The sequence below is a fragment of the Mytilus californianus genome, unplaced genomic scaffold (genome assembly GCF_021869535.1).
Source record: "Mytilus californianus isolate M0D057914Y unplaced genomic scaffold, xbMytCali1.0.p SCAF_3, whole genome shotgun sequence".
Classification (NCBI taxonomy): domain Eukaryota; kingdom Metazoa; phylum Mollusca; class Bivalvia; order Mytilida; family Mytilidae; genus Mytilus; species Mytilus californianus.
This window is the reverse complement of record NW_026262679.1, coordinates 24436013-24456625: the sequence shown is the minus strand read 5'-3', so window position 1 is coordinate 24456625 and position 20613 is coordinate 24436013. Positions and strand designations below refer to the sequence as shown.

General features: G+C 32.6%; 1 protein-coding gene across 5 annotated transcripts; it reads right to left on the bottom strand.

Moving 5' to 3' along the window:
• Positions 1-454: 454 nt before the first annotated feature.
• Positions 455-14757, bottom strand: LOC127734201 (serine/arginine-rich splicing factor 6-like). Of its 5 annotated transcripts, none has more exons than XM_052243956.1 (10): positions 14640-14757; positions 11631-11735; positions 10315-10418; positions 9705-9810; positions 6963-7001; positions 6620-6649; positions 6149-6175; positions 3897-3923; positions 3261-3338; positions 455-757 (listed from the first exon to the last, which is right to left on the bottom strand). In XM_052243956.1, exons 1-10 carry the CDS (start codon positions 14702-14704, stop codon positions 679-681), a joined length of 660 nt encoding a protein of 219 aa, XP_052099916.1. In that variant the 5' UTR covers positions 14705-14757; the 3' UTR covers positions 455-678. The 5 variants fall into 5 exon arrangements, with proteins under 5 accessions (XP_052099916.1, XP_052099917.1, XP_052099920.1 ...); XM_052243957.1 differs by having other exon boundaries at positions 3261-3335; XM_052243960.1 differs by lacking the exon at positions 11631-11735 and adding an exon at positions 10980-11355.
• Between the last annotated feature and the right edge of the window lie 5856 nt (positions 14758-20613).

Genomic DNA, 20613 nt, shown 5'->3' with positions numbered 1-20613 from the left:
ACGATTTGTATGCAGTTTTTATTTCATGAATGTGCATTGCTTAATTGAAATGGTATGTGGATGTATCATGTCAGTAACAGGTATATGTTCTGTAAATATCTTTTGCTGGATATTATCAGGTTTGCCTGTTTTAAAAGGCAGTGAAATGCATTCAACATTTTTTGTCATTCTTGAATGCCAATATGCAGAAACTTCAGGGTATAATCAATCAATACACAAAATCCTTGTGAAATATTGAGCTTTAGACAATTTATTGATGCCAACTATGCGACTGAATTAGCATATACAGATGTCTCACATTCGACAACTTTCATTTAGACAATGGCCAAGAAAAATTTCCAAGTTTGTTAGGATTATAAACACACTAAATTTCTCAAACCCTAGAAATCAGAGACAACTTCAATTCATGCCCTGGTGGAAAAAAATGAAAAACTAAGAATTAAAAACAGTTAAGTCATGTCATGAAATTTTATTACTGCATCACTAACAACATGTAGAATGAACATGATTATTTACATTAATGTAAGATGATAATAAAAATTGTTCAGTTGGATCTGGCTTGTTCTTTCATAAAAACATAAAATTATCACATATATAATACATCAGATCGGTTAAGTACTGCTCTTGTCCTACATCGCGATATCCGATAAAGATTAAGTCCATAGAAAAACTAGTGATTTAATTATCTGCAGAGGGACTTCGACTTCTGTCATTCTTTCTTGGTGATCTTGAGGCTGAGCGACTATAAGAATGTGATCTGAAATGCAAAAAGGAATGAAAATTAAAACTTTCAATAACTTATAAAGGAACAAGTTCATTGTCTGTAATTGTCTTTCTCCAGAATATGGATTATGGTGTAATTCCAATTTTCATTTATCTGCAAGTTGAGTTTATTCACACAGCTTGTGTAAAGATAATTTGGTGGTGCTTATTGCTGAAGGGAGTACAGTGAACCTTAGATATATGATCTATGTGTTTTGGAAGTATTTACCAGTTATCTTGTGGTGTTGACTTATGGGATTCAAATTTAAAACAAGTAACTGAAGTCAAATGAATCTCGTTATAAAGGAATATTAAAGGTCATTTGCAACAGTTTGTGAATAAGATATGATGGTACAGAATTTTTAGTATCAGTATTCAACGTTTAAGAGATAGCAATAGAAAATAACATTGATGGAGACTCTGGCCTTTGTTAGTCTTGTATGTTTTTTAATTTTAGTTCATTAATATGTTTTGGAGTTTAGTGTGACGTCAATTTTCACTGAACTAGTACACAAATTTATTTAGGGGCCAGCTGAGGACCACCTCCGAATGCGGGATTTTCTCGCTGCGTTGAAGACCCATTGGTGGCCTTCGGCTGTTGTCTGCTCTTTGGTCAGGTTGTTCTCTCTTTGACATATTCCCCATTTCCATTCTCAATTTTATGAACTATATCTGAAATGACATGCACATTTGACCCACAATTTGCCATCTACAGAAAACATTTGAAACTAGAAATTGCAGATGATGTTGTGTTAAGTATACCCCAATTGTTCCCATGGAAAATACAATGCTCAGACAGTATAATAGAAATTTAAAGTATCTTCAAATATGAAGGGACTCCCTGATAGATTTGAACATCTCTAACATGATACTAATTCAAATTATAAAGGTCCTAACTAAATATCATCAAAAGTGACCACTCAAGAGCGGTGACCTTTTAAACGAGGTTTTGAATTATTCTGATTCCGACATCAGGGCAAAGTGTTTTAGTGTTTTCAATCGGTAGAGTTATCTTTCTTGCAGCAGTGAAATGAAAAATGGCAGATTCAGGCGCTGAAATTTGAAGGAAACATTCGAAATATGTTTATATTTGTGGAAAAATAAGTCAATGATACGGTTTTTAATGGAGATGGAAAGGTGTGGAACACGAGGAATTCACTAATTCATCTCCCATAACACAATCTCTGTTCAATTTTCAATTTGACTTCGATACTGAACTCATATATTTTTTGTCATGATTATTTAGTTATTTAAAATTTTTAAAATGACTGTTGTTAAAAAGTTGAAATGACTATTTCGTGCAAAAATTAGGTGACCAATGAAACAAGTTAAATTATATAGAGAAAACATTAGGGAGGGTCCGAAAGTGACCGTTACAGGCAGGTGACCGCTAAGGCAGGTTTGACTATACATTAAAATTGGAAACAAAGTCAGTTATAGGCAAATGGACTTAAGTGTATTCACAATGAGAGAAAGGTTCACACAAGGATAAAACAAAAGTGTTTAAGGGAAAGTCATGCAATTTTTTGGTGGATATCCCTAGGGGATCAAAGTAAGTTTTTCTGGACTTTTATTATCCTAAAAAAAGTTATATTTATAGATTATCGATGGTTTTTCAAATGAGAGGGTGTTTTTCAGCTACAATCTCATCGAAGGGCGACAGCCCTGAGATGAGATGTGGCCGAGAAACATCCTTGAGTTTGAAAGACCATTGATTATCTGTTTATTGCTATTTTGCCTATGACGTCGTTGATGTTTACATTGACAACGTCACGTGCGCCCTCAAGTTTCTGACGATAATTTTCTATCTCAAGCGAGTAGCGCGATATGAAAAATTATCACAAATAAATGGAGAATGTGTCCCCATGGACACAGATAATGCCCCCGATTGCATACAACGTTATAAAGGGACATAACTCAAGAACAATAAAAGTGACGCTACCCAAATTTGTACTTGATCAGAGTTTTGTGGTAATAAGTATTGTGTAAAGGTTTTTTAATGTTTGGTTGGGGCAAACTTAAGTAACAGAACAGAAACTAAAAATTTTGCACTTTTCGATTTATAAAGGGGCACAACTCAATAATGAATAAAGTGACGCCACCAAAATTCAACTTCATCTGTGTTTTGTGGTAAAAAGCATTGTGTATAAGTTTCATAACATTTGGTTGAGGGAACTTGTTAGAGAAAAGAAACTAAAAATTTTGTAATTTTTCCATTTATAAAGGGGCATAACTCTAGAACAGTTAGAGTGACGCTACCAAAATTCAAAATTTGATCTGTATTTTGTGGTAATAAGCATTGTATATAAGTTTCATAACATTTTGTAAAGGCAAACTCAAGTTAGAGAACGGAAACCAATTTTGGGACATACGGATGTACATACGTACGTACAGACGCACAAGGGTAAAACTTAATGCCCCCTCCGCTACGGCGGGGGCATAAAAAAATATCAAAGGAAAAATACGCAAAACAGCGATAATATGTTTTAGTAACTTACCTCTCCCTATCACCACTTCCTTTTCTATCATGTGATCTTGACCTTGATCGACTTTTAGAATGACTGTATGATTTCCTACTAACAAAAATAATATTTTGTATCTATAATTAAGTTAATATATGCTCCTATTAAAAATTCTATATCTACCAAGTTTTGCTTTACTCATGATCAATAAAAAGACCAGGATGCAGATGGACATACTAAAGTAGTGTTATCCCTATGTTTTATTTGCCTTTAATTGGCAAATTCAGAAGATGCTCTACAATGTTTGTAGGAGTATAGTATTAAAATCTGACAAGTATTGATCAAATATGTAATATCCAACATTATTGATAATCAATATCACTATGGTTTGAATACCTTAGAAGAAAATATGACAGAGGATTTTAATAAAAATTCATTAACTCCAGTCATTAAAACTTCAATGTGATAAATCCTATATAAATCCATGTCTGTCTTACTACTGATGAAAATCTTAAATATCAACATACAACGCTATTGGGTTTAAGCAATTTATTAAAAACACTGGACAGTATGGTTGATCATGGACATGTTACTTCAAAATCAAGTTTGAATGTAACTGTTTTTGTTAGTCTTAACATATTTTCAGACACATTAAAACATTATATATCTTACCTTCCACGACTTCTACTTCTGGATCTCCTGAAATAAAAAAAAAATCACTTAAAAAAGGTAACATTAGGAGTGGAACATGTAAAGTCTTTGCATTAACCATATATGTATCTCAACAAGCATTCTGAGAGTATTGCCTGGCAATACATAGTCCCCTACCGGTTAAAAATTAATTGTACTGGAACAAAATGTTAACTTGATCTATAACTTGTCATGGTGTAAACTTTATACCAAATATCAAGTCAATATCTTCAAGCGTGACGAAAAAAATATGGAAAATTGATTATTTGAGTGAATTTTCTAAGTCCAAGGACCATAACTCTGCACAAAATCATCAGACCGGATCAAAATTCGAACTTGATCTGTAACTTGTCATAATAAAACTATATACCAATTATCAAATCAATATCTTCAAGCATGACTAAAAAAAGTGAGGAAAACTGATTATTTGAGTGAATTTTCTAAGTCCAAGGACCATAACTCTGCACAAAATTATCAGACCAGAACAAAATTCGAACGTGATCTGTAACTTGACATAATAAAACTATATACCAATTATCAAATCAATATCTTCAAGCATGACTAAAAAAAGTGAGGAAAACTGATTATTTGAGTGAATTTTCTAAGTCCAAGGACCATAACTCTGCACAAAATTATCAGACCAGAACAAAATTCGAACTTGATCTGTAACTTGACAGAATAAAACTATATACCAATTATCAAATCAATATCTTCAAGCATGACGAAAAAAGTGAGGAAAACTGATTATTTGAGTGAATTTTCAAAGTCCAAGGACCATAACTCTGCACAAAATCATTTGACTGGAACAAAATTTGAACTTGATCTGTAACTTGTCATGCTAAAACTATATACCAATCATGAAATTAATATCTTCAAGCATGACAAAAAAAAGTGGAAAACTGATTATTTGAGTGAATTTTTTAAGTTCAAGGACCATAACTCTGCACAAATTCGTCGGACTTGAACAAAATTTGAACTTGATCTGTATAACTAGTCATGATTAAACAATACACTAAATATCAAATCAATATTTTCAAGCACGAAGAAAAAAAGTAGACAGATGGATAGAGTGCAAACCTAAAGTCCCCTTCGACTTTGTCGGTAGGGGACTAATAAAGGGGGGGCTAGGGCCCCTTGCCCCCTCTAAATCCACATCTGACAAGGATATTGAATATTATTCTAATGACCGTAAGTTTTGTCTTATTGATAATTTTCAAGATATTGTACAAGTATCTTTATTTTACAGGTTGTTCATTTCATTTTACCTTTTAGCTTTTCGTACAAACGGCTTCGTTTATATTTAGCAGGCACTTAAGTGAGCATAAAAGACATGAAAATTAAACTATATTTATATATTATGAAAAAACATTCATCGATATGTTTTTTTCCCATATCTTTAAGGGTTTGTTAATGGTTCTCATTTAAAAACATATTTATAAAAATTCTTGAGAAGCGACAACACTGATTATTACCAAACACTTAAAACAACACTTATATTAAAATTTGATTTCTCTCTCAGTTAATCTTTAGTTTCCTAAATAGTTGAGAGGCAGATATATTTCAGAAAATGGGATGGAGCTTCAGCCATGGAATAACATCAAAATGAACATGTTGCATCATAGCTTAGCTCCGCCTACTTTCCTTTAAGATTCTAGTTGGGTTCTGTTTAGTTATCAAAGTATGGTACAACATCAAATTGAAGAAAATAGACCATGGTTTTCCATCAACACACTTTTTAGCAAATTATTTCATTAAAACATCAAAAGAAAAAATGCAATTTATATTACAAAGGTTGTGTATTTGTCTGCTAAGGTCTCTTTACCCTGAAATAATTTGGGGATCTTCATAATTTCCACTCATTACAAGTTTTCAGTTTTCAAAATGTTTGGGTTTGACATATGATATCAAATATGATGTTTAACCAACACATATTTGTCTTGCATCACTTTTTTTTGTTTTTTGTAGTTTTCATTAGTCATTATGCAATAATTGAATTTCAGAAATGATTTTGCTTTTATGAAATCCAAGAGCTTCTACTTTCAGTAACTATGAGATCATAGAGAGAGATATAGTTTCTTAAGGCATATTTGTATTAGAACCTAGACAAGTTTGAACAGAATGTTTATTTTGTAATTTATTTCAAAATAGTCACCATGCTAAACTGTTAGATATCTATGAAGGTTGATCTGTTCTTTATGATGTACTACTGAACATGTGTTTTGAATGTAACTTACCTTCCCCTGCTCCTGCTCCTTGATCTTCTGTAAGATAACATTATCATTCAATGAAATCAACTTGTTAAGTCTTTCATTCTCATGGCCTTACATTTAAATGATTTTACAAGTTCTCGGCAGATCAATAACTTCATACAATAAGCATATTTTTTGTGGATAAATTGTGATATAAATGCTGTGATTGTTTCATAGTGTCTATATTCCAGCATGCAAGGCTGCAGACAGAATATGCATAAACAGTTACAGTATCATTCTGTCAAGATTATTGTACCCTTTTGTTAAATGTTTTGCATTTATATAAAAAAAAAAAGAACAAATATTCATATTTTCTGGTGCCATTCAGTCAGATTGAAAGTCAACTGTAGCATAAATAAATGTGAATATTCACATTAAATATACACTCAATTTTACCATAGTACTTCTATTTGACTTAAAATACTTATCTCTCCCTTCTCTGTAATGATCTCTTACCTTCTTTCGTATGACCTTGAGCGTGACCTCCTGTAAAAGTTTGATTCATTTTCAATTTAAATATTTGTGGTCAACAGACGCACAGAAGGGAATTGGTTCAAACAAGATTATATGTTAGGTCTGATATTAGGTTTACACCAACAGATTATACATTTTTCTACGACTCTCTTTAAGTTCATCTGACGATTTATTTGGCATAATATGAAATGAATTTACATTTGTCTTCCTTTCAGCTTTATTTTTAATTCTTAAAATTTTATAAAAATTAGAAATTTAGAAAGAAATTTGGTTATCTATCATGTCTATAAATACTAAAAGTACATTTCATGTATTGCTAACATACCTTCTATCTCTGCTGCGAGATCTGGATCTTGACCTTCGTCTGCAAGAATAAAATAGTCATTTAAAAAAATTACATCTTTCATGCATTCACAAATCGTCGTGTGAATCTTATAGTGTTATATGTCCCCTTTTGATAAAAATGGAGAAAGCTATATATTTGAGATCCAAGTGCAATGGTCTACCTATACAACTATAATACGAGATTTCTACACTACGAGTTTTTGTCAGAACTACACTGTTCTATCTCCACACTTCCATTGGATTATAATGACTTATTCATTTTGTTAGTTCAGAGAATTTCTTTTTAATAGTGTTGTATCTTCACTATTTCTCATGTATTTCAGCTGTTAAATAATTGTTATCAATATTATCTTAGTAGTACAAAAATGAACTATGAATAAATGGTTTGCATGTATTGAACTCATTCTATAAACAATTCTTAGCAAATCCAGCAGTACAAAATTGGGGATATTACAAAGTTAAAAAATCCATGGTCTATCTCCAATGGAAGTATAGGGATAAATTTCTAAATCTATTGTTTGTAGTGAAATATTCTATCTCCAAAAAAGGGGATGATTTATTTATCCAAGTTGCTCGTCTATTACAAAATTTGGAAGGGTTTCGCGGAACCCAGTGTCTCGCCTACTTTTGCTAAAAAAATTCAAAAGGGTTCCACGGAACCCAGTGTCTCGCCTACTTTGGTGTTAGTCGCAGGCTCAACAAAAATGGGGAAAAAATTATTAAAAATTTTCCTCTAGATACTATCTTTTGATTGTAAGAAGCTTCTATCCAAGTTTGGTAAAAATCCAGGATGGTTTATGAATCTAATAAATGTTTTAAAAACTTTAACTGCAGACTGTATGTAATGTTAACTGGAAGAAAAACTAAGTCCATTTATAAGTAATATACGGATAAACATGAAACAAATTTTTACAAAATTTTCTTCTAGATACTAGCTTTTGATCATAAACAAGCTTCTGTCCAAGTTTGGTACAAATCCAGGATAGTTTAAGAAAGTTATTAAAATTTTAAAAACTTTAACCACAGTGTGAATGTAATGTTAACTGGCAGAAAAACTAAGTCCATTTTTAAGTAAAATACAGATAAACAGGATTTTTTTTTTACAAAATTTACTTCTGGATACAATCTTATGACCATAAACAAGTTTCTGTCCAAGTTTGGTACAAATCCAGGATAGTTTAAGAAAGTTATTAAAATTTCAAAAACTTCAACCACAGAGTGAATATTTGTGGACGCCGCTGCCGACGTAATGTAGGATTGCTATGTCTGGCTTTTGCAATAAAAGTCGCAGGCTTGACAAAAATAATCGAACAAAGAGTTACTCTTCATGTACGTTAATTCGATTCCTATATAACTTTGTATGTCTCAGTCAAATATTTATGATATTGAGCTTTTAAACTTTAATTTAAGTTTTTACCACTATTACCAAATGGGAAATACAACATTATAAGATTCACACGACGAAATGTTCTGTCAAGTCTTAAAGTAGAATGTAACAGAAGCTGTATGAAAACAAGTCAGTTATAATCCAAAATTGCTCATGTGAACCTTGATTCAGTTAACTTCACCTTAGATTTACTGGAGTTTCACCTGTAGCTCTTGTACCTTCCTTAATCAATAAAAAATTATGTCCCACCTTCTTGGGCTTCTAGATCTTGATCTGTACCCATAAACGTATAAAGTGAAAAAGAAAATTATTGTCCATAAACATGTACACAGCTTTTATGATCTAGCAATATTCTTGATCATGCTACTAATCTTTTATTTTTAGTTTTACAGACTTTATTTTTGGGCATCTTTGAGAAAAATATTTCTTCTGACATTTGTATTTGGTTTTGTATGACTACTTCCAGTAATTCCCCAAAACTTTTCACAGAATGTTTTTTTTTTTTCGTATTCTACAACACTGTTAAATATATATTTGAAAAGACGAATGGGTACAATACTCGAGAATAGTATCTCTACATGTAACATAATTCCAATCAATTAAAGTTTCCCCTCAGAATATTGGTACTCTCTCGATTGTCACAACTCTACTCTGGATTATTTCTCACTTATGATGTTTGTTGTAGTTATTGGTTTATAACAAATTGTCATACTTTAAGGTATCTGTATAAAAGTATGACATTTTTTGCTAGTATTAAGAATAAAGCCATCTGTCTTTCAGATGAAAGTCTGTGTAAATAAAAAAAATTGAACAATTCTTTATTTAATTCTCTTGCTATTGCTGGTCTTTGAAAAGAAAGTCTGTAAAATTAAATAAAAATAAATGGGAAATGTGTCCATGCCCCTGCTTGCATATAACATTATAAAGGGACATAACCCAAGAACTGTAAAAGTGATGCTTCCCAAATTTGTACTTGATCTGAGTTTTGTGGTAATAAGCATTGTTTATAAGTTTCATAATATTTAGTTGGGGCAAATTTAAGTTAGAGAATGGAAACATAATTCAGTAATTTTTCCATTTGGAAAGGGGCATAACTCTAGAACAGTAAAAGTGACGCCACCAAAATTTGAACTTGATTTGTGTTTTGTGGTAATTAGCATTGTGCACAAGTTTCATAATATCTGGTTGAGGCAAACTACAGTTAGAGAACGGAAACCAATTTTGGGACGTACAGAGGGACAGGGGTAAAACTTAATGCCCCCTCCGCTATGGCGGGGGGCATAAAAAACAACACTGCTTATATAGAATTGTAATTTTCATTTAACAGCCTCAAACCTTTGGCTTCTGCTCCTTGATCTATGTCGTCTGCTCCCACGTCTGTCATAATCATCCCTACCACCATATCTTGACCCTCGTTCCTTTCCTCGCATCTGGTTTGGTGCTGTCAAAAACATTGTTCAATTCAGACAATTAATAAGATCAAAAGCAATGAGTAAAAAGATAAGTTAGTTATACATCTTTCCTTTTATTGCTACCCTCCTTCTGAAAGTCACAAGTCTTTACTTGAAACAACCAGGACATAAAAAAGTGTAGTACCTTTGCTTTGCATTCATTTGTAAAAATATTTATAAACTTGACATCATAAGAATTCCTGCAATAATTTTTTATCATAAACAAACATTTTGTTGATTATGAATATGTGGAAATAAAGATTTGATGTCAAAACACATTAATTTTTAGTTTTTAGTCTAAACAATCATTATTTTGAGGAGTAATTTTTGAGTAGGCAATGTCCCTTGACACCTACATGTATTACAATTTAATTTGTACATATATCTTTTTGAAAATGATTTTCAAAATTTATCTTTTAATCTCTCCATTTCATTTGTAATTGAATACAAGAATATACTGACTTTTCACACGTATGTACGAACTATGTACTTACTTTTTCTATCCCCTCTTGCAAATTCTATCTCCAGTTCTCTTCCCATGAATCTAGTTCTGTCCAAGTTATACAAGGCATCATCGGCATCTCTGGGATCTTCATATGTCAAGCTTGTTAAGGGTCACCATATAGGATGTGAATGACATTAAAACATTTCAATGCTTAATACAAACCCGTTTGAAATATATGTGTACTTATTTGACTATGAAATGAGTTTCCTTATAAACATGTTTGTATAGTACATGTGTATTTTTTTTATTTTGCAAATTACTAGGAATTAAATATTGTTGAATAAAACCAATCATTGCAGACAAATCTTCATGGAGCCTCCTTTTCATAAGCTTTGTAATTTTGTTGCATAAGTTTAAAAAAAGACACTGTAAATCAATTTTTAATATGAGTTGTTCAAAAGTATTAATTTTAACACCAATTTTGATTATAAATCTATTTCATTTCAATTTCCTTATACTGTTTGAAAATACTTTTAAGATTTTCAATTGGGTGACATTCTCCTTAAGGTTTTCAAATCCTTTATGTTACATTTTATCATAATTATATAATAGGGATTACCAGTATTTCTAATGGAACGTTTGTTCCAATTTAAAACAATTTAGCAGCAAAGTAAATTTTTTATGCAACACCTATTTGAGTAATTGAATGGATATTTTTCATCAGTTGTACCAATTTTACCATCTTTCTTGACCACGATGTAACTTGTCAAGAATGATTGAGTCCACTGTACTGTTCTGTACTGTATATTGGCAGACTTGACTTTTTACTGTACTCTTTTCCTTGTTAGCAAGTTGGCTTTATACATTTTCTGTGCCATTTAAGAACTTGACTTTTGGACTTTCTGTACTGACTTGACTGTAATGACTTTTGAACTTTTCTGTACGACTTGATATTTTTTAACATTCTGTATTAACTTGACTTTTAACCTTTCTGTACTCCCTTTACACTTTTTACTTTATTTCTGTAACTCTGTACTATACTTTGCCCTGTTGGCTTTTGAGTGCATATACTTTGTACTTGACTTGAAGTCTGACAAAAACAAATACAACTATATTATTATAATTCATCTTAAAAAGTTACAACAACCTAATATGAAACCAAACCAATCTGCAAATTAAAAACAAGCTTCACTTTCAAAATTATTTTAAAATGATCATGCAGTTAAATGTGTAAATGAAAAAGAAAGTGAAGTCTAAAATCAGATTATTCTATTTTGATTCCCCCAAAAGTAGTCAGGCCAATTACATGTAGTAGTAGTGAAAACAACTTCAGTAGATACAATGTAATATGAATATAAAGGATATTGTATATAAGCAAATCCTCTGGAACGTCTGGTAAAATAATCTTGTGGTATGTAAACATCTGTAAGGTGTCCATATTTACCAAACATTGCCCTCAAATCATCTTCCCTAAAGGAGCAGAATTAGTAATTCAGTACATTTCATACATAAAATAAAATTGTGCAACTGCATTATTTCCCCACAATAGCAGCATTTTGTTATCATTTGTGTGATATTTAATAGCTACCAAAACATTTTCCATAACACTGAAAGGCTTAAATAAATTAGCCAGGTAAAATTCAGTCTGGTAATTTTCATTAACATTAACAGATTTTTTGGTCCCACAGGTTATTGGTTGGTCAGATGAAGCATTGTCGTCTGTCTTACCAAATGTCCAACAGTCCTTTGATGAATTTTTGGAAGCCTGCTTGTTGAAACTTTACTTTGAAAAAAAGCACATAAATTCCCCAATAATACAAAATGCAGCGAACTTTTAAACAAGTAGTGGATGCGACCTTTTCACACAGGTTTGTCTGTATTCAAGAGTAATTTTTGTCCATTTGTTATGATGAACCTTAACTGGAAAACATTATTGGCCTGAAAAAGTTTAATCCCTTTTGGGATTCTGAGTTCGAGGTAAGGTTGTTGGCAAAAATTTTCCTGAATAGACTTAATAGGGCTAGATAATGGATTCTGAGGCGGACAAATCAGAAATTCGCTCTCATACTCAGAATCCCAAAAGGGGAAAAGAAAAAGTTATAAACATAGGTAGCTTTCATTCTTAACATTAGACACAAAAGGTCTGCAACATTGATTTTGTTGTGCAGCCTCAAAAAGCAATGCCTAATGACCAGATAACTATGATATTGGGTCTTGAGGCCTATCAATTTGTAATGGCCAATTTACACTTCTGCTTCTTCTACAGTGTTCCAGCTAGGTCGTTTTCACAGGGCGGTCCGCCCGCCCTTCCCAGAGTGCCGCCCTGTGCCCTATTTCTGACGCCCGCCCTTTTTCATAAGTCCATGCCGTAATATTTTTTATGAAAATACAATTATTCTACCTGTTTTGATATTCATGACAAGTTTATGACCCTCAGCTAATTAACATTTACAGCAGGTGTAATAAGTTGTGATTACAGTTAATCCACTTATCGACATCTGATGGGTCATTAATCCGATAATTAAACTTCATAATTGACCATTGTAATAATTTTTATCATTAAATTCAGTTAGTCAGCATTTCAATTTCAATATTTCTCAAAACATGACAATTAGTGTTTTGTTTATCCTAAGATCGTCTGTTGACTGTTGTTGTGATGTCAAAGATATTTTTTTTTATTGATCTTTTAAACTGGTTTTAATCCAGAAGAAAGTAAAAAACAATGCTTGACTGTACCTTTCATTGAATATCTATATCCAAATTAAATAAATTAAAGCTGTAATCCATGATCACAAATTGAATGCTTTGTTTACATTTGTTGAAAACCATGTGTTTTTATGGCGGGAAAATTCGGAAAACCCCTTTGACAAGAAACACAGTTCAGTTATTTATAGACAGAAAGAATTTCATTTTGATTAACTGCTAAGAATATTTCCTTAAAAATGAATACTTTCTTGGGGTGAAACTGATACTTTAATACTCTACATCTAGGAGTGTGTAAAATAGAAAAAAGGGGGAGTGGTTATATATTTTTTTCATACATAATATTACAAATATAAGTTTACCAGTCTGAAAAGACATGGTTAAATGGATTTTAATTCTGAAAAACTCAATGTGGTTTATTAATTCCTTTATTATTTCCATCATAATCAGAAACAAGCTACATGTATTAGGCATTTCAAACATATATATTATTGCCTTTATAAGAACATTCAAGACTATTAATAAGTATGTTAGGTATTGTTCCTGACTGTTTTGCAGATTTATGTGTAGTTTTTTAACTGACATGCACAATACATTTCACAAATGAAATAAAAATAATTATACATAACGCCGCTGCGCTCTGCATTGCAACTTAACCTTAGACCCACCATGCATCAAAAATTTTCTAGGGAAGACTGAGCTAGTAATATACGTCCTTGGACCCTTTAATACTGTAACCCAAAATAAGGTTGATTTTCATCTAGCATCATAACTCTTTGCTGAAACCACTGCAGTTTACTTAAGACAATGTTTGACATGCCCTTTTTGAAATATCAAACATTGTGCTAAAGTGCCCTTTTCATGATTGGCTCCCTGCCCTTTTTAAATCCTAGCTGGAACACTGTTCTACCATATAGGCCGAGTTCACTTGAAACGCTAGAGTCTACTTCAGAGTTTCAAGAGTATCACATAAACAAACTCCAGGTTGCTATTCGGAACCATTCTAAGTAACTCTTGGGTAAGGCCCTGACCAAGCGTAAAAAAAAAAGAAAAATAATCTGATTGGTTTGACGTCATTTAATAGTTAATCAAGTTTAACCCTGGCTCAGTGAGGGTTGGAACTAGGGTAAGAGGGGTTAACTCGAGAGGTGCAAGAAAACTCAGATGGTTGAAACCAGAGTAAGTAAAGTTAACTCGAGAGGTTCAAGTGAACTCGGCCATAGTGACCGCCTTCGACAAATTGAAGATTATATCTGTAGATGTTTACAACCCAACACAAGTTGGGAGACTCTCACTGTAACCAAATTATTGTTTCTACATTTTATCATCTAACTTTTCCAATTCTAAACTTAACTGAGCTTATAATATAATGAATTCCGGATTTTTCAACATAAAAGATGCTAAATTTTTGTTCAAGGACTTTACAGAAAGACTCGAAGGTAGAGAACGAAAGAAACAATATGATAGTACTGAGACTGGTACACAATAGTACATGTATCATCAACATGCTCAATATATAGTTCCACATGCTTGGCCTTGAAAAAAAACCACATCAATAAATTATTTCAAGTCGCCATGTCTGTAGATGGTATAACCCAGCCCAGCAAAACAAATTGATTTTGAGTGTTTCTAACAATAAGCAATCATTTAAGCTGCTATTTGCTCAATAACCTGCATGAATCTGGAACATTTCTGACATATAAAGAGGAATTTGGTGGTCTTGAATATCTAGACATTCTTCAAAACGTAATCACGCACGCTTGTAATTATTTCCTGTCGTTACTGAGCATGCGTGTGAACAAATTATAATCTGAAAACCAAAAATGAATCAAAGTAAACAGAGCACATTTACGTACTTGTAGCCAGTGGATGTCGAGGAGAACGGACGTGAAATATTTGCAGAGAGAATGCATCAACATCATCAAAATTTGTTTTATAAATTGTTTTCTTGGATGCATTTTATCATCCATAGATTATATACTTTCAATATCGGTCATTATTTTCTTGTTGAGGAAAACCTCTGCAGATATTTTCAAGCCGTTTGTTTGAGACATGCGCTATCCCCATTTGGGATCCATTAGTAGTTTCCATTCTTGGAAACCTGTCGGACCTATCATTTGAAGTCTGAGAGTTCTTCCTGTTCTCCTAATGGATCGGTAGTTTCTTTCCGAGATCCTTTTCAGTAGGGAGTTTCGGCTTTCCTCTACCATTGATACAGCAGGCATTTGGCAGTGTCCATAGGCGGATCCAAGGGGGGGGGGGGCTGGGTTGCCCGGGACCCCCTATTGTGGGAAAAATTTGGTTGATTATATAGGGAATCACTGAAGCATGACTGGAGCGGCCCCCCTTTAGGTCAGTCAATGGCCCCCTTACAAAAAGTTCTGGATCCGCCACTGGTGTCGGTTTTGATATGTATTTTGTCCTAACCGATTCCTCATTATTACCGTAGACGTATTTTGCCAAGGCATTTGTGGGGCATCCGGGGTGACCCTGTTCCATTTTATAAACACACAGATATTAAAAAAAAGGATATTTGATACATAGAAATATACCGTCTCCTGTTACAGTTTTGCACTTTTTTATACTTTGAGGACTGAGCGAATCAGGTGAGTGTGTGAGTTAGTATGTTTTATTTTATGACATTGTATTATGTTTGGGGAAAGTTAACTTTCTGGTAATAAGACCCGTCACGACCTGGCTGGGGAATTGGATAGGCAGATGCTCACATTAATCTGTACCGATATACAGGCTCCAAATGTCCTCCTTTATACGCCATAACTCATGGTGGTTCTCCTTATAAAGGAGGCTCATACGGAGACAAGAAGAAGAAGACTAGTAATTTAAAAAAAAAAATAGCAAATTATTCCCAGATTATGAGATATAATCAGAGAAATTCATTTTTGAGGTGCAAAATATTCAGAAACAATTTGTTCTTATATCAATGGTTTTATTAAAATATTCATCATAGATGTTTTGGAAATACTGTCCTTACTTTTTATCCATTTTTATCAGAGACATATCTTAGTAATGGACTTCTGATAATATGTATTTATGTCTCTGGTTTTATAATGTAAAAATACACAATCTCTTATGAATATACTTACATTATACTACCATTAAAAGAAAATGTAAAATGACAGGAAAAAATATATTCAATATTGGTTCAGAAAGTCCGGCAGAGGCTCAGAGCAATGGGTTGCAGTCTGTTTCTACACACTTCTTATTGTTTTATTGGCAACCAATTTAATATTGTTATCCATAAAATTTTGTCATTCAAACTAGTATTATTTTTTTCTATTTATCTAAACATAATTTTTTCAGAAAATATCTGTAATGGATTGTATAGCAGGTTTAAAATTGGCCTCTAGTCAACTTGGCTATACATTTTTGTATATATATTTGATCATATTTGTGTACAGAGAGGAGTGGGAAATCTAGTGAACAAGAACAAAAGAAAAATCACTCTTCTTATGATAGAGTCGATAAATCAATAATAAACAATGCCGGTGACGATACTGATAAAAAGTTATTTCTAAATAGCAATCATAGTGCACATTTTAAAGAAATTATCTGTTAAACTGTGTTATAAGTAATATACATGCAAATAAACGATGTTTTATGTTCAGTATTTATCATGGCGAGGTAATTGCATTAGAAGCTTGTGAAACTAAAATCTAAAAAGTTTTTACCTTTGCTGCATACTGACAAAAAAATGGAAAAAATCATGTACATAAAAAATCTAAAGATCTTTCGGGTCACCAATTTTCGGAGTGTTCCACAAAGTCCTTAGCATGTTACAATTTCCAAAAAATATACTTATTTTTCACATATAAGTATTCGAGTACACCGGTCTGCTCTTGTCACATGAACATTCAATATAGAAATATTGTCTTTTCGTGAATATAACAATTTAAAACTCTGTCTGTGTATGTGTGTAGGTTTAAAAATTAAAGATAAATATTTTTTATAAAGTAGGTATCTTTTTACTATTTTTTATATAATTTTAAGAAAAGGTCGCCTCGATTTTTGTACATGTATTTGCGGTCTTCTCGATCTATCCACATTCAATGTTTACATCGGGATAAGGTCCGTTTGAATTTGCTTAGTAACTTAATTTCAAAAGTGTTAATCTTTGCTGCATATCAATCGATTCCTTTTGAAATTTCCCCCGACTTTCTCTGATCTAGCTGCATAGACATGTCCACATAATTATCTAGTTCCAGAGAGGTATACAGCCAGCAGAAAAAAATAATTGAAGTTGGTACTCCAGGAATTTATTCGCATAGCAACATTTTGAACCCATTTTACATCAAGTTCCTATAGCCTGTTGTACTCGTTGTTTCCTATATGAGGAGGGAAATGATAACACTAAATGGAAGTTTTGTTTTTATCTCAACTTATTTCTGTTTTTGCTATTTATCGGAACGTTTTCCCGTGAATTTATAATTGATAGCGTCCTTGCTAAAACGGGTTTTTATATAGATTAGACCGTTGGTTTTCCCGTTTGAATGGTTTTACAGTAGTAATTTTTGGGGCCCTTTATAGCTTGCTGTTCGGTGTGAGCTAAGGATCCGTGTTGAAGACCGTACTTTGACCTATAATGGTTTACTTTTATGAATTTTGACTTGGATGGAGAGTTGTCTCATTGGCACTCATACCATATTTTCTTATATCTATCTACAAACATTGAAAAGATCTAGTTTCAGTGTTTACAGGGGAGGTCATATTTTTTCACTAGACTTCCCACTGAGAAAATAATGATGTAAGGCTAATATGACAAGTGGCTGGCCTAGTCCTATTATCTGCAGTTAAAGTTGAACTGTCAGACGTAATTTAGGCAAGTAACGATGTCTTGGGAGTTTATGTATCAACTGTGATACTGTATGGATGTAATTTTCATTAAGTCTTGAATAAATAAAAACTCTGGAGGACTTGTATTTAAAGGGGCAATGATTAGCTACGACTTAGAGTTAAAAAAAATACGATTCTTTTTGTTTGAAGTATAAATAAAAGCGGAATTTTGAAATAATATTTCGTTATAAGCAGTCAGGTTGGCCTTAATTTGTCAAAATAAGCCTAAAACATCGCTGATGTATTATTGGCTTGCAAGTTCAATCGAATTCGTATTCATTTGACCTTCGTTTTAACCCATTAGCTGGAGATGGGTTAATTACGCATGTAGTAGGCGTGTTAAGCTATTAAAAGGAAAAGAATGTCAACATTGAAAATGAAACAAGGGTGAACTATTTCGTTGACTGATTCGATCCACAAAAAAAAATATTCTTATACAGGTAAAAACGATAATTCAATTCAACTCTTTTTTTTTATCTATAACATGAAATCAAACAGACCTAGAAAAATCCAATTGCACGAGCTCAACATCTATTTATATTTATGTTTATATCGGGTTATATGACCGTCGGCAGTCTTCGGAGGTCATCTCGATGGTTGATTAGACGGCGTCTAGACTAAAATACAAACGAAATGCTGATACATATTATCGAGTCCATGTATATGCGCGTTAATTGTTTATTTTAGATTTTTTTGTAATTTGGATATACGTTTTATAAGTTATAAATCAAATGTGAGAACTTGAGTAAAATCGATGAACATGAATTTGACAGCTAATGTCCCTTTAAAGTTTATATTGTTTAAACTTTGTAAGCTATTTTTTGTTTATATTGTTTAAACTTTGTAAGCTATTTTTTGTTTATATTGTTTAAACTTTGTTAGCTGTTTTTTGTTTATATTGTTTAAATTTTGTAAGCTAATTTTGTCAATAAGTCTGAAGTAATGTACATTTGTAAATAAACAGGTAACTAGATACATGTACCATATTATGTAGTAAATAGAATTTACCACAGTATACATTTTCGTGTCATAGTATGGTTATGTCCGTCTGTCTGTGTTGTAGTCGGCCTACCCCTGTCGCGTTACAGTTTTTGGTGGCAGTGGATGGATAGTATTTGCATCATATGGATTACCAGTAGTTCAGTTTTAATATGGAAATAATGACTGTGCATTCGTAAATAATTGAATTCGGAATTAAACAGATTATTTTCACAAAATAATTTCACACATTTGCAAGAGGTATAGGGGAAGGTTTAATATCTCACAAAACATGTTTAACCTCGCCGAATTTTTGCGCGTCCCAATTCAGGAACATCTACCTTTTGTTAGTCTTGTGTGTTTTTTTAATTTTGGTTCATTTGTACGTTTCGGAGTTTAGTGTGGCGTCCATTTTGCAGAACTAGTATACATAATTGTTTAGGGGCTAACTGAAGCCCGCCTCCAGGTGTGGGTTTTCTAGCTGCGTTGAAGACCCATTGGTGGCCTTAGGCTGTTTCTACTCTTTGGTCGGGTTGTTGTCTCTTTGACACATTGCCCGTTTCCATTCTCTATAATATTTGTGGATTAGTTTATATATTTAGATAATTTCAAATGGAATAAAATATCTCATATGTGTATACATGGTAATTATCATTGGAATTATTTATTGATCAAAATGGACAAAATTATGTGATTCTTCAGATAGAGAAATTTATTTCGGAGGTGCACGACCAAAACTATCAATTGATACGGGAATAGGATTAAGTTCAACTGTGTTATCAGCTTCAACGCTTAGAATCACACACACACTCAAAACAAATCAACATTTAACTATGTAATGTGAAACTTTTCAGGAAGACATTTCAAGTGCTCTGACTCCGAAAAGAGAACCAATCCCGTATTGTTCCAACCTTCTAGTAACCAAGAATCGCATCAACTAATCGTGTGAAAATTGAAAAGCCAGTTGTATTACCCTCTGATATGATGGTTCTGTTTCAGTTTGAAATGATAAGTTAGATAATTGATAGGACAATCAGAAAGCGATGTTTCTTGCGGCAAGTCTAATTGGTAATGCGCAAAGTGTTTTATGCTAGCTGATATTGTCGATCCGACAAATCGTAAGTATTATATAAAATTGATATGTGCAGCACTAAATAATAGATTTGGAACCGTAAACAGAACAGAATTTTTTCGTGTGCAACTAAACAGTCAGGATTCTACTTCGTCAAAATTATCTCCCCATTACGCCAGTTCATTTTCACAATCGTAGAAATGGAAGCCATTGTAGGGATGACGCGCTGCCAATTTTGCTCTTGAAAACCGATAAATTTATTCACATAGCACCATCACGATCCGTATATGTCAGTTGTATTTTAAAAGACAAATGTATCTACTATCTAATGAGCATCAGTTAATGATCTTGTTTGCATTGATTCAACTTAAAACTATTGTCTGATCAGTTGTCAGGTGGAATTTTCGAAAATTCATAAACATTTAAAAATATTCTAATTAAATATTTCGTGGAAGGGCAGACAAAAATATTTCAGTGGTTGAAGACTATAAACCCTAGATATCACACACAAAAAAAATTTTTTTCCGAAGATATGCATTTTCATCATCCAACTTGAAGACTGTCGTCAAGTACTTTTAGTAAAAAAAATAGCTATTCGAACAGACCTACTCTGTTTTTGTGATTCATTAGATAGGTATTTCACTTGACCCATATATTTCATCTTTTAGTACTGTGATTTTTTAATGTTGTAAAGTCAACCTGTAGCTTTGATATATAAAAATGATAGAACCTGAAGCGAGATGA

Bases quoted from the DNA above. Each gene is read 5' to 3' on its own strand.
- LOC127734201 (XM_052243956.1), bottom strand. From the start codon at position 14,704: ATGTCTAGATATTCAAGACCACCAAATTCCTCTTTATATGTCAGAAAT. The intron at 6,176-6,619 runs GTAAGAGATCAT...GTTATCTTACAG, and splicing joins TCAAGGTCATACGAAAGAAG to AAGATCAAGGAGCAGGAGCA. The intron at 3,339-3,896 runs GTAAGATATATA...TATTTTTGTTAG, and splicing joins AGAAGTAGAAGTCGTGGAAG to TAGGAAATCATACAGTCATT.